The sequence below is a fragment of the Myotis davidii genome, unplaced genomic scaffold, assembly GCF_000327345.1.
Source record: "Myotis davidii unplaced genomic scaffold, ASM32734v1 scaffold638, whole genome shotgun sequence".
Classification (NCBI taxonomy): Eukaryota; Metazoa; Chordata; class Mammalia; order Chiroptera; family Vespertilionidae; genus Myotis; species Myotis davidii.
In genome coordinates, this window is record NW_006289391.1 from 504,236 (window position 1) to 518,141 (window position 13,906).

At 43.7% G+C, this 13,906-nt stretch overlaps 1 protein-coding gene across 1 annotated transcript in view; it reads left to right on the top strand.

The window, feature by feature from the left end:
* Positions 1–13,906, top strand: part of ZZEF1 (zinc finger, ZZ-type with EF-hand domain 1) — a 120,087-nt gene that overhangs the window by 27,497 nt on the left and 78,684 nt on the right. Inside the window, 11 exon segments of the mRNA XM_006761500.1 lie at positions 990–1,205; positions 2,830–2,930; positions 3,484–3,653; positions 4,461–4,594; positions 6,021–6,091; positions 7,572–7,686; positions 8,510–8,669; positions 9,809–9,930; positions 10,010–10,132; positions 11,913–12,188; positions 13,663–13,864. Coding sequence (XP_006761563.1) covers positions 990–1,205; positions 2,830–2,930; positions 3,484–3,653; positions 4,461–4,594; positions 6,021–6,091; positions 7,572–7,686; positions 8,510–8,669; positions 9,809–9,930; positions 10,010–10,132; positions 11,913–12,188; positions 13,663–13,864 — 1,690 coding nt within the window.

The following is a 13,906-nucleotide window of genomic DNA, read 5'->3' on the forward strand; positions in this document are numbered from 1 at the left end:
ATAATTTTATGGTTGGGCGTCACTACAACATGAGGAACTGTATTAAAGGGTCGCGGCATTAGGAAGGTTGAGAACCACTGGTCTAGTGAGAGGCACAGATGTATGTGAGACCTGTGATATGGGCTGATATACAGGGGGCTCTTGCAGCCCAGAAGAAAAATATCTTACCTAACCTGGAGTTCACTAAGGAAAGCTTTCCAGGAAAGGTGGTGTGATGCTAACTATGGAAAGTTGATTAAGCCACCATCTTTAGCCAGGATAAGTTGTGTGGAGAAGGGCATCTCAGGCTGAGAGAACGGCAAGTGCACAGGCATAAATGCAAGAGAGATGTGTTTCCATAGCTACGACATTATCTGGCTACTTAACTTTTTTAACCTCTAGTGTAAGTCTTAGTAAGAAGCTTAAATAGAGAAATAAGAACTATCTTTGGGGTTTACACTTAGTAAATGCTCAGTAAATATTTATGCAGTTGAGGAGTGGATTCTGAAAGGCCCCAGACCAAGGAGCTTTCACTGTAAGAAGCAGATAGTTTGCACAGAAGTTGAGTTTTGAAAATGGCTTTAGCTTTGAGCAGACAAGGCTGTGTCCTGGGCTCCCAGCACATGGGTTGCATATATCCGCTGGGAGTTTGAGATGCTTCCTCATGGCATTCATGGACTGTTTTTGCCATATATCTGATTTCTATTCAAAATGACTGTGCCACAGAGCAAACATACTTCTCTTATTCATCCTGTGTTAATCCTGTTTTTGAGGAGGGAGTAATGACATTTCTCTTATCATGATCTTTCCCAAACCAGATTTCATTCAGCATTTGTATTGTGTGTGTTTTTCCCCTATTTGTTATAGATGCGTCCCCAGTGCTAGGCATACTGGTACCTCATAAATTGTTAAAGTCATAGGAGCACCTTCCAAAGAAGGCTCTTATCGCCCTTTCATCAATATCCAGGGCTCTTGAGTCCTTCGCCTGAAATCTCTCTTGTCCTTTCTAGTACTTGATGGTGAAGTTCCTCTGCACCCGTCAGGAGTCGGCAGAGCGCTTGGGAGTACAAGGCTTGAGCATCAGTGGCTACCTCCGACCTGCAAGAGCAGAAGCAGAACAGAGTGCCATCTGTGCTCACTGTAGAAAGGACATGGAGGAGAGTGTCTGCGGGGCCTCACTGCTCCTTAGGACCCTTCAGTTCATCCAGCAGCTTGCCCATGACCTGGTAGTGTTTCCTCAGTTGTTAGACTTCACTCCTTTGGGAAAATAACGACAGTGTCCAGGGAAATGAACACCAGTCAGTGGAACCTGGCCGTGCTGAAGCCATGCAGTATCAATGAGTGGGGAGGCATCATGCTGTGATGACATTGGAAGGCCAAGGGGAGTGAGGTACTGGTCATTGAGGGCATCAGTCAGTGAAACACTAAGTGGCTTATGGCCATCATTGTGAGAGTTCCTAGACTAGACATACACACAGAGCTTAAAGATCCCCAGCTATGGTTGCCAATGGAAGACTGGGGAGTTGAAGCAAGTTTATAGGATTTATGTCTTCTTTAAGGACAATTATTCCTGAAGTATAGGTAAATTCTATTTGTTTATTAAAAGTACCAAAATAATGTCAGAATTTGAAATCATTGTGTTTTTCACGCTGACTTCTACAGTCACTAATAAAAACACAATAACTCACTCAAAGGTTAATTCTTACAGCCACCACTATAGAGAACATGGTTTGTCCCAGGAATTCATTGATGCTCTCTCATGTGGTGTACAACAGTGTCCACTCTTTTTAATATGTTTTTGTTAATTTTAGAAAGAGAGGAAGGGAGAGGGATAAAGAGATAGAAACATCAATTTGGCTGCCTCCTGCATGTCCCCCACTGGGGATCGAGCCTACACCCAGGCATGTGCCTTGACTGGGAATTGATCTGGCAACCTCTTGGTTCATGGGTCCACACTCAACCACTGAGCCATACCAGCTGGGCAGCACTGTGCACTCTTGACCTTTACTCTGCTTCAGGGCGCTGCTCAGAGGCTGGTAACTCAATTTATATGGTTTGTTTTTTCTTTGTTATTCAAGCTCTCTTATACAGCAGGAAATAGCAAATGAGAGAGAGATGCTGAGAAATAGCAGGAGCATTTATAGCAGAATTGGTCTGTTAGACTACATTCAGGGAAGGGTCAAAATATACTGTAATGTGGTCTTGGAGAGTAATCATCATCCAGTGAAGACTCATTTATGTTTCAGGTGTGATGTTGATGAAGTCAGGGAGCCTCCATGGGTGTGTATGTGTGTGTGATCTATACTAATTAAAGGGTAATATGCTAATTAGACTGGGTCAACTGGCCATCTTCCAGATGTCCAGCTTCCTTCTGGACAAAAAAATCAGGCCAGCAGGGGAGGATAGTTAGGGGCGATCAAGCAAGCAGGCAGGTGAGCCGTTAGGAGCCAGCAGTCCCAGATTGCAAGAGGGATGTCCGACTGCCGGTTTAGGCCCGACCCAAGGGATCCCCAATTGGAGAGGATGCAGGCTGGGCTGAGGGACCCCCCCTCCATGCACAAATTTCGTACACCAGGCCACGTGTGTGTGTGTGTGTATTTATTTACATACATACATACATAATATATATATTTACATACATATATACATATACATACCACATACATGTGTACATATTTTAGAAAGTTTCACACCAAAAAAGTTGTTCAAGGACTTTTTAGTAGTAAAGAGTAAGCATTCATTATATGGGAATTTTATCCTGTGGCTAACTCATCCCTTAACAGTGAGAAGTAAATGAGCCATTATGGTCTTTCTCCATATGCATTTTTAATTTTTTTTTCTGGTCTTTAGGTGCAGCAGAAGGAAAGTGGCTTAAAATATAAGTCTTTTCTGGACTTCGCGGGTCTTGATTTGGAGATCTTCTGGAATTTTTACCGTAAATTAAAGCAAAAGTAGGTCAGAATTTGTGATAAGGTGATAATCATATAAAAACACACTGCAGACACTGAGTTTTGCTATTCTAAATGGACAATTTTTTTCTTCTGATTTTAAAGATTTGGTTATTATGGAAAATAACACCTAGATATAGAAATAACAAAAAAGTAATATTATATAGAAATTACACATTTTTATAAATCATTTGTGATTTGGGCAGTATTTTCCCAACATTTTCTCATTTGATTATCATTACAACCTTGTGGGATGAGCAGCTTAAGTATTATAGCAGTACCCTCATTTTACAGATGAGGAAACAGGATGAAAAATGCATTTTCTGGCCCTACTGTGGGCAGTCAGGTGGGGTCTGTATTTGCAGACTACATAGTACAGTGTTCTTTCCATTCCACCTTTTACTCCTCTGGGTTGGCATTGTTTCCACTGAGCCTGATGTCTAGAGAAGAGTCCTTTGTGGACTGTTTGGCTTTTTTTTGGGGGGGGGGGGGGGGGAGGGAAGGGAATAAAAGCAACTTGCCTTTTTGCTCTCTGATGTATTTTATCTTTCTATAGCCCGAGGGAAGAATGCATCTCTGCCCAAACCCTGCTTTTGCAGCTCCTTCAGAGCTGCTTCTTGGTGCTGCAGAAAGACTCCACGGCTGCCTCTGAGGATGCAAAGGCTCCCCGCCAGAGCCCCCGGGCAGTGGAGGCCGCCAAGGAGCTCTATACACACTTATGTGATGGTAGGATTGGGGTTTTCTTTAATGTGATCCTGTGCTAGTCTTGCTGTGGAGTACAGGGGGTCCTCTGATCATGCAAGCCCAGGAAAGGGATTGCTTTGTTGGAAAATGAGTTTCCTTTGACCCTCTTTTGAATCTTATTTTGGTTCAGTGTTTATTCCCTCATCAATAACTTCCTCCTGGTTTCTGATATACAGTTTTCCGATATTGAGAGAAATTATTGTCACACTGTTTAGTCTTTACTGGGATGAGTTTGATAGATTGAGGGAGATATTATAATGATAAATTGAAAATAAAACACATGTGACTAACTGAAGTTATTTTTTTAAAATATATTTTTATTGATTTCAGAGAGGAAGGAAGAGGGAGAGAGAGATAGAAACATCCATGATGAGAGAGAATCATGGATTGGTCGCCTCCTGCAAGTCCCCCACTGGGGATCAAGCCCACAACCCAGGCATGTGCCCTTGACCAAAATCGAACCTGGGACCTTTCAGTTCACAGACCGACACTCTATCCACTGAGCCAAACCGGCTAGGGCTGAAGTTATTTTTAAGTCTTTGCCAAGTTGTGTCTCAAAAGGACAGGGAAATAATGAAATTAAAACTGATATATATAGTCTTTAGTTAAATGTAAACAAACAAACAAAACATAATTACCTTACATAGCGTGTACAGAAATATTTCTTTGCTCTGGTATTAACTGCAAAATGGAGAGTAATGAGTTTATAGGCTAGTTAATGCAGATATAGATATAGTAAGTGAATAGATGGAATAAATGAAAGCTGATTCCATTGTTCATTTTTGTCAGTGGTGGATAGGGTGGATGGAGACTCTGTGCCCATGGAAATACTGAAACAAGAAGTCAGGAATACCCTTCTCAGTGGAGCTGCCATCTTCTTTCCTGATCGACAGACCCAGCGGAACCATCTCTTCAGCATGATGGTACATATTTAAGTTAAAAGTATGGATTATATTCCTGATAAAAATGATGTGATAGAAGGCCCTGCCAGTGCTGTAGAACCAGGAAAAGAAATTTTCAAAATAACAATTGAAAAAAATAAAACCAATAATAATTATTTTTAAATGATTTAGTTATAGATTATTTGTTATTGCCTGTGTAGACAAGCATCTAATAGGATTACTGGTAAGAGCTTGATATGGAAAATTAGAGACAGCATTCTGAAAAGGCATTTCTATATGCAGCAGCTAATTAACAAATTAACAAAAATGCTCTGTGGGATGCATAAAAGCCTATAGAAATAAAGGACAGAACAGAAGCATAAAATGTGGTTTCTGATGCCAAGGTCTTCAGTCCAGTTGGGAACACCTGCCACAAGGAAAAACCAACCTCATAGCATTCGGAGTAGAAGAGAATTGTGTTGATGCTAAATGACTGAGAACGGTTTCAGAGAGGAGGAAGAATCTCTGGTTGTATTTCACTGTCTGCAAAGTTTGCATATCAGCTTGAGACACCGGTTTTCACATTTTGAGTTATAACCTTTAGCTCTGACCCACTGGACTGTGGGCAAAGCTCAGTCCTACTTGTTTACTAGAAGTATTTACCAGGAGCTAAGCAAAGGATTTGTTTTTGTTTTTGTTTTTTGCTGGCATATGTCCCATGGAGAAAAATAGAAAGAGTACATATAACCTCTGGAATGACATTGCTATTAGCAGAGCAGCCCAGTCACTTTCCCTCTGCCCATCCCTCTGACAGCAGTGGTAAGGGTCACATTTTCCCTTCTTTTTCTGCTGAATTAAATAGCACTGCTGTCATCTGCGGCCATATCTTATTTCTCCCACCCTCCTGTGCCAGTCAAGGTCCTGGGTCTTAAATCCCTCTCAGTTTCTTGCATAGCAGTAGGTGTTCAATACATTTCTTGAATTAAGAAAAAATAAAGTCCTCCCACTGTAGCCTAGTAGCCCCATCAGGAGGCGTGATTTATATAACTGTCACCATAGGCTGTTCTGACTTATATAGAAAGAGCTTAGATTCTATTTAAAAACAAAGTTCACAAGAAATGCTCCCTGTCCCTGCTCTTTCCTCTTGCAATGGCATGCCCAGTGATGAAAAGTACTGGTGTACATCTTTTGGAAGTCATCTTCTTAAACATGTGCAACGAGCTTTCCTGCAGGAAGCCTTGATGATAACTTTAGCAGTGAACAAAAAGTAAATTGCCATCTTCTGTTTAGATGGGTGGTTCTGCTCCCTCTTAGCACTAGGCCAGGTCTTAGTTGGGCACCGTGAGGTGGTCTGCTGACCCCGGCTTTCCTCATGCTTGGGAACAGAGGGCAGGGGCATTCATGCTGCTCTAGGTCATTGGAATATCAATGAATAGATTTTCTGAATGTGCAGTTTCTTGTTTTCTAGAAAAATGTCACTGAGCAGGAACATAAGCAATCCCTGCAGCTCACTTTCCGCTCACTGTGCACGTATTTTAGGTAAGTTTGTAATTCTTTGCAATTGTCCAATATTTCAAATCTTTGCAAAGCTGGTTTCCTTAGCTATCCCTTCCTTTGATGTGCTTTTGGAGTAACCAGCTACATCCCTCTGCTCAGCCAAGTTTCTGAGTGATAAACCACTTGTCGCAGGAGTGACTGAAGTAGTGGGAGAATGATAATCTTACCCAGACCTTAATCTAAGTCCCAGTCATTATAAGATAACTTAAAATTCAACCCATTGAGGATTTTTTTGAATACTTCAGTTTCTAAATAATTTTGAAAACAAAAACTGAAGCCCTGTACTGAAGTCTAAAAACCCAATTACATTAAAACCAACTGCAGAAGTGTAGCTTAGTAAAAAAAGTGTGCTTGGAAAGGATGGCTTGGAGAGTTTTGCTTGCTTTGACTTCTAATGGGCCTGTAGGCTATATTATTAACCCCTTTCCCAACAATTTTTTTGTTAAAAACGTTTCTTTTTCAGACTAATTTTTTTATTTTGGTTCTATATAGTATTTTTGATGCTGGTTATGAAAACAGTTTGTAATTATTTTTTCTTCCCATTTTTGTGGTTAAGAATAGTATTTCCTCAGAAAGTTTCTAGATGAAATTATTTAGAATGGTACGTATGTAGCTGGTTTTTGAAGGTAAAGTTTTAGACGAGTATACTCGTCGACGACTGAAAAAAGAACATTTTGTGAAAACGTGTATACACGTTTCTGCCGGGGAAGGGGTTAAAGGTATAGACTTTTTTTTTCTTAAGTCCTCACCGGAGGATATGTTTTTTATTGATTTGAGGGAGAGAAAGATAGACAAAGAGAGAAAGAGAAACATTGATGTGAGAGAAATATCAATCAGTTGCCTCCCCTAAGAGGGGATCGAACTTGCAACCTGGGTATGTGCCTTGACCTGGAATCAAATCCATGACCTTTCGGTGTGCAGGATGATGCTCTAGCCAACTGAGCCACACCAGCCAGAGCTGAAGGTATGGACTCTTGAAGGAGGGAGAGAACTAACAGCCTGAGCTACTGTCTGCAAGTCAAACTATACTTGGTGTGGATGCCAGACTTAGAGGACTCTATAAAATGTGTTCAGAGTGGAGTATCAAGGATGATGAAAGAGGCTGGGGCTGACATGTGAACATTTGAGACACGGAATGATTAGCCCAGATTGTCAAGTTAGCAGTCATGAGGTTAGGTGTATTTCTTATTGGTGGTCAAGGTGGTTTATTCATCAGATTTATTCCTTGGAATCTCTTCTAAGGACTTGAGGATTTATGTGCCTGTGCTTACATAAGGACATGTGCTGGGACAGTGCCCCATACCCAGCGGGACCATGGCTTTTTTCCTGACCCAAATTCATCTCATCCCATTGAACTGACACTGAAGTCTTGCTAGGTTCCTTTTTGGAACCTTTTAAGATAAAAACACATGTAAATCCACTTCCTGAAACAAGGTGTCGTGACTAATTTGTGTTCTTTCAGTGATAGGGACCCAGGCGGCCTTCTGCTTTTACCTGAGAAAGGCGACCTGGCCGACACGAACATCAGTGAAGTCCTGGCCGTCATGAGGACTCTGCTCTCTGTTGCTGCTCGAGAGGTAACTGATGGTTGCTCCCTGTGGTCTTTGCCTTCTGCTTTTAGGAGCATGTGATAGAGCTGTCACTGTGCCTTCCCCTTCAACCCTCATTTATAGTATGAACGTAGCTCTATTCCTGTGACCATCAATGAGCACACAGATTTCCCAGCCTGCCTTGGCTCCTAATCTGCCAGCTTTTGCAAATGAGTGAGGGGACATGTCTGTGACATGTTTTCTTCACTTGGGCATTTTTGAAACTCATCCATGTTCATGCATGTGCACAGTGTTTCCTTTATGAGTGTGCCACAGTTAATTTATCTGTTGTATTATGGAGGTCCAGTTAGGTCTAGTTTGGGGCAGTTACATAGCAGATATGATATGAACATGTCTTGTGGTTCTTAATGTGCAATAGTTGATTCCTAGAGGTCAGGTGATTCTTCAGAGAAACTCCGAAGAATAAAGATGATGGTTAGAAAGCCATAGGGGACTAAGAATTGTTTTCTAAGGTGGAAGAGATTTGACGGAAGGCTCAGGGAGAGGAGCCACAGAGAAAAGGAACTGGATGATGTGAGAGGGAAACGAGATAATTGGTGGAGTAAGGTTCCTGAGGGGCAGAAGGAACCTTATGGAGTGAAAACCATTTGTAAAGGTTCTGAAAAGCTGAGGGCAAAAGAGGAGGTGTCATAATACCCCTTTCTTGGTCACTTCTGGGTTGAAAGCTCTTTTGTGACCATTCTCATTTCCCTAGAATTTTTTTGCCAGTGAAAGCTGCTGTCTTAAATGCCATTGGCTGTGCTCTGTGAACGGCCTTGTAAACACTTTCTCTTTGTCTCCTCCCTTGCAGTGTGAACTGTTGATGCTCAACAAGGCCCAGGCGGAGGTTGGCTCCGTGCTCTTCTCCCTGTTCTGGTCTGTCCAAGGCAGCCTGCTCTCCTGGTGCTACCTGCAGCTGAAGAGCACAGATCCTGGAGCCAAAGAGCTTGCCATTGACCTTATTGAAAAATGTGAGTTTCAGGACAAAATCCATGAAAACAAGTGTTTGGGTTTTGACTCTGCATGTTCTCACTTTTTAGTACTCATTCATTGAATGTGCATATGGTTTTCTTTTCTTGATACAAATTGGATTTGTCTTTGGGTTGTTTTTTTTCTTAAAATAGAATTCGGTAGTGTATCTTTTTGCCCAGTTTCCTGTCTGAATATGGTAGCATGCCTAAGTTTTTTTTATTGCAGTCTTGGGTCATTGCACAACCTAAACATTGCCTCTGCAGTCATATAGCACTTCTAGATGATGTCACACTCTGCAGTCACACAGCACTACTAGATGATGTCACACTCTGCAGTCATACAGCCCTACTAGATGATGTCACACTCTGCAGTCACACAGCACTACTAGATGATGTCACACTCTGCAGTCACACAGCACTACTAGATGATGTCACACTCTGCAGTCACACAGCACTACTAGATGATGTCACACTCTGCAGTCACACAGCACTACTAGATGATGTCACACTCTGCAGTCATACAGCACTACTAGATGATGTCATACTCTTCAGTAGTCTGCCTTCCTTGTTTTAGTTAAGTCACCCAAAAGGGAAAGTCTTATACCATTAGAGTCTAAGGTGTGTGAGCACTGCTGTGATCTTTGCTGATTACAGAAAATATTCAGATTCATGTCCCATAAACCCACAGAAAATTATATGAAACTTAGCAGGTTCTGAGAAATTATATGTGGAAAATTTAGTTCCATCAAACTTGGTCTCAGCAGCTGTGACAAAAATGCTTACACTGTTGAGCCCTGCCCCCTAAAACTTGTCCCATGATATGGCACACCTAGTGATGGCCCATTGTAAACAAAGGGAAAGTAGCAATGGGGTCGGTCAGCCATGCAATTTTACTTACAAAAGTAATATCTCCACCTCTTTGAAAAGAAGCAAAAATGAATTACTCATTCTAAAGAGAATCTTTTACTGGATTTGCATTGCTTTTCTTGCCTAGAGGAAAGCATTTGTATAATAGTTCCTGGTCTCCTGGTCTTTCTGATGTGGAATTTCCTTCATAGCTTCTGTGACACCTTACCCTTAATGATGACCAAGCAAGTGATATTTCTCCTGTATAACACATTTTCTTTCTGTTTTGGTAGATGTGGAACAGTTTCTGGGAAGCACAAGAGTGATTTTGGAGTCCCTTTTGTCACAGTATAGTGGAAAAACCATAGTAGAAAAACTATGTAATTCGGTGTTTTCAATGGCAGCTCGACAACTGGTAAGACAAAGTGGCAGCCATTTGTAAAGGGCAGGAGGGTCTGCAGTGGACACTAAGTGCTTTGTTCATCTTCCTTTAGGTAATCTTTCTCCTGGACTTTTGCACTTTAGACATTTCCCACTGCAAACTCTTGAGAGAATTCAGTACCCTAACAGAGTTGTTGAAGAGGCTCTGCAGTGACCCCGAGGGAGGACTGAATAAGGTAACTTGAGTTGGCACTTAAACTGCTGTGTGTTTCCCTCACGAGCGGTGTGACCATGCTTAGTGAAGCATACCATGGTATGGTACAGGTTTACACAGGTAAATGTTGTTGAGAAGACCCCCTATATTTTATCAGTGGTTTTGCCAATAAGGATAAATGCCAGTGTGAGTCTATTGGGTGAGGTCAGTGTTAGAAAGGAGACACAGAGAAAGCTGTGCATGTATTAATGTCAGAATTTTATAGCACGTCTACACTAATAAAAGACAAAGATGCTAATTGACCATACCTTCACTATGCCCCAAGCCACGCCCACCAGCCAATCAGAGCGACTATATGAAATTAATCCAACCAAGATAGCGGCCAGCAGCCACAGAGCTGGAACAAGCAGGAGGCTTGGTTGCCCAGGCGATGGAGGAAACCAAGCTTCCCGCCTGCCTTGAGCTGGCTGTGACCTCCACTCATGGCAACAAAGTTTCAATTATAGAAGCTAAATAAATCCCAGATACCTGCTTCCAGTCTGCCTCCCCTGGGAGGTTGGGTGGCTGGGGGCTGTGGCCAGCCTGCAAACAGCCATCAGCCCCTCACCCAGGATGGCCAGGCACTCCAGGGGGGACCCCTACCCTGAAGGGGCTGTGGCCAGCCTGCAAACGGCCATCAGCCCCTCACCCAGGCGGGCCAGGCACTCCTATATAATAAAAGGATTATATGCAAATTGACCCTAACAGCAGAAAGACTGGGAATAACTGGTCACTATGACACACACTGACCACCAGGGGGCAGATGCTCAATGCAGGAGCTGCCCCCTGGTGGTCAGTGCGCTCCCACAGGGGGCGCTCTGCTCAGCCACAAGCCAGGCTGACGGCTGCCAGTACAGTGGTGGTGGCGGGAGCCTCTCCTGCCTCCTCAGCAGTGCTAAGGATGTCCGACTGCAGTTTAGGCCTGCTCCCTGCTGGCAAATGGACATTCCCTGAGGGCCCCCGGCTGCCAGAGGGATGTCTGACTGCCACTTGGGCCCAACCCCCCAGGGAGCGGGCCTAAGCCAGAAGATGGTCATCCCCTGAGGGGTCCCAGACTGTGAGAGGACAGAGGCCAGGCTGAGGGACCACCCCGAGTGCACAAATTTTTGTGCACTGGGTCTCTAGTAAAGTTATATAAAAACCATGTAAGTGAGTAACTAGAGTGAAATCTAGAAGTGAAAATGTATGTTGCAAGGCTCAAGATGGTTTGGTATTTAAAAGAAGTTTTCCCTCACTTAACTTTACAGGATACAAAGTTTTTTCACTATCTTCTTTGAGTCTCACAACTGTAGGAGTAGAAAGGGCATATATTAAAAAGTCAATTTTAAAGGTAAAAAGGCAAAGACTTAAACAAAAGAAGGAAGGAGAGTTGATGGGCTCAGATTTGCTAAAGTCCTAAATAGGACTTTAGGTCTTTAAATTCCTAACTCAGTGTTTTTTCCACTGGAAATTCATGCTAATAGTGATTTGTAAGAAATAGTACTGTTATAATTATAGTACTGTTATAATAGTACTGTTATAATATAGAAAATGAAAGCTAATCAGAGTCACTGTAGTGCAGTAGAAACCGCATGTCTGTTCTGCAGAATGTAAGTGTAGGATGCTCTGTATGTGTAGATGGGAATGTAAGGCATATTTTTAGCCTGTGTGGTGATCTGTGTAGGACTGTCAGGGGCTGTCTAGATCATGGATACGGCACAATCTATTGCGTATGGCTGGATGTAAAGTGATGAAAACCTTTCTTATCTTGTTTGTTTGCATAGCTGGATGTCGAGACTTGGCAACAGGAACAGCCAGTAGTGTTACATACATGGACTAAGGAGTCTGCCCACAACTATGAAAATAATTGCCACGAGGTGTCTGTCTTTGTGAGCCCAGGGGCAACCTATTTTGAGGTGGAATTTGATGAGCGGTGTGAAACTGAAAAAAGGTGAGACTCACATATTCTTCTTTCCCAAGCAATAATGGATCAAAAGTGAGAGAAGGGAATGCCCAGAATTAGAAAAAAAGGAGAGGTTGGGAGCTTCAGTCGCCCACCAGCCTGACAACGGCCCTTAGCGCCTCACCCAGACTGGCCAGGCACCCCAATGGGGACCCCCACCCTGAAGGGGGTGCAGGCAGCCTGAAAACAGCCATCATCCCCTCATCCAGGCTGGCAGGGCACCCCAGAGGGGACCCCCACCCTGAAGGCAGTGTGACCAGCTGCAAACAGCCATCAGCCCCTCATCCGGACTCCCACCCTGACCCGGGACACCCTTCAGGGCAAACCAGCCGGCCCCTAACCATGCACCAGGCCTCTATCCTATATAGTAAAAGGGTAATATGCAAACTGACCCTAACAGCAGAAAGACTGGGAATGACTGGTCACTGTGACACACACTGACCACCAGGGGGCAGACGCTCAATGCAGGAGCTGCCCTCTGATGGTCAGGGCACTCTCACATGGGAAGCTCTGCTCAACCACAAGCCAGGCTGACGGCTGCCAGTACAGCGGTGGTGGTGGGAGCCTCTCCTGCCTCCTCAGCAGTGCTAAGGATGTCCGAAAAAAGGTGAGACTCACTGCAGTTTAGGCCTACTCCCCACTGGCAAGTGGACATTCCCCAAGGGCTGCTGGGCTGCCAGAGGGATGTCTGATTGCCATCCTAGGCCCAATCCCCCGGGGAGCAGGCCTAAGCCAGCAAGTGGTCATCCCCTGAGGGGTCCCAGACTGTACGAGGGCACAGGCCGGGCTGAGGGTTTCCTCCCCCCGAGTGCACAAATTTTTGTGCACCGGGCCTCTAGTATTATATATTTGTTAAAGGAAGTGTTTATATCAGAATTCAGCAAACTACTACTGTCACCTATTTTGTAAATAAAGTTTTTTTTTTAACACAGCCATGCCCACTGTTTACATATCAACTATAGCTGCTTTGGAACTGCAATTTGCAGACTTGAGTAGTCATAACAGAGATGTATGGCCCAGGAAGTCTAATAATTTACTATAAGGTTCTTCATAGGAAAAGTTTGCCAATTCCTGGCCTATATCACATTGCCTAGAGTAAGTGGATAGTTGTAATCCTTAGCAAGAGGGGCCCCAAGAGGGCCCAGAACATGGCAGTGAAAGCCAGGAGTCCGCCTCACAGTGAGGGCTGCATGACCCCTGGGGCGGGAGGTTCAGTGCTTTGAACTGCTGACCGTTCCTCTGCTGTCTGGGCTGCTGGATGGGAGCATAGCACTGAGCGAGGTGAGCTCTGGCTGAGTAGGTAGTGGACAGAAGGGCATTGGGTTTAGAAACTGACCAGCAGTTTTCTGCCAACTTTGCTTCCTTACAAGGTACAGTTGTGAATTTTCTGTTTCAGCCACTCCTTTGTACATTTCTCCTCAGTAGCTTTGGTGGGAGTAAGATATAATGGTGAGCCTATAACCCAGTTTTAAATTGAGATTTTTTTGAGTCATGAAGAACATGCTTATTTTTCATTGAAATGCTGCCTCCTCAAACCTGTTTGACCACATGACTTTTTTTGTTTGTTCTAGAAAGTGACCTTTAAGGCTGGCCCTCGGCTACAGTTTCTCTTCCATTCCGACAGCAGTAACAATGAGTGGGGCTACAAATTCACTGTTACTGCTTATGGCCTGCCAGATGTTGCCGTGTCTTGGGGGTTGGATTTACAACTTCTTGTTTGCCGACTGATGGGGCGTCTTGCTTCCCAGTGCATGGCGCTCAAGTCTGTGCATCGTAAGTCCACGTCCCTGTCCCTTCCCTTCTTGCTACAGACAC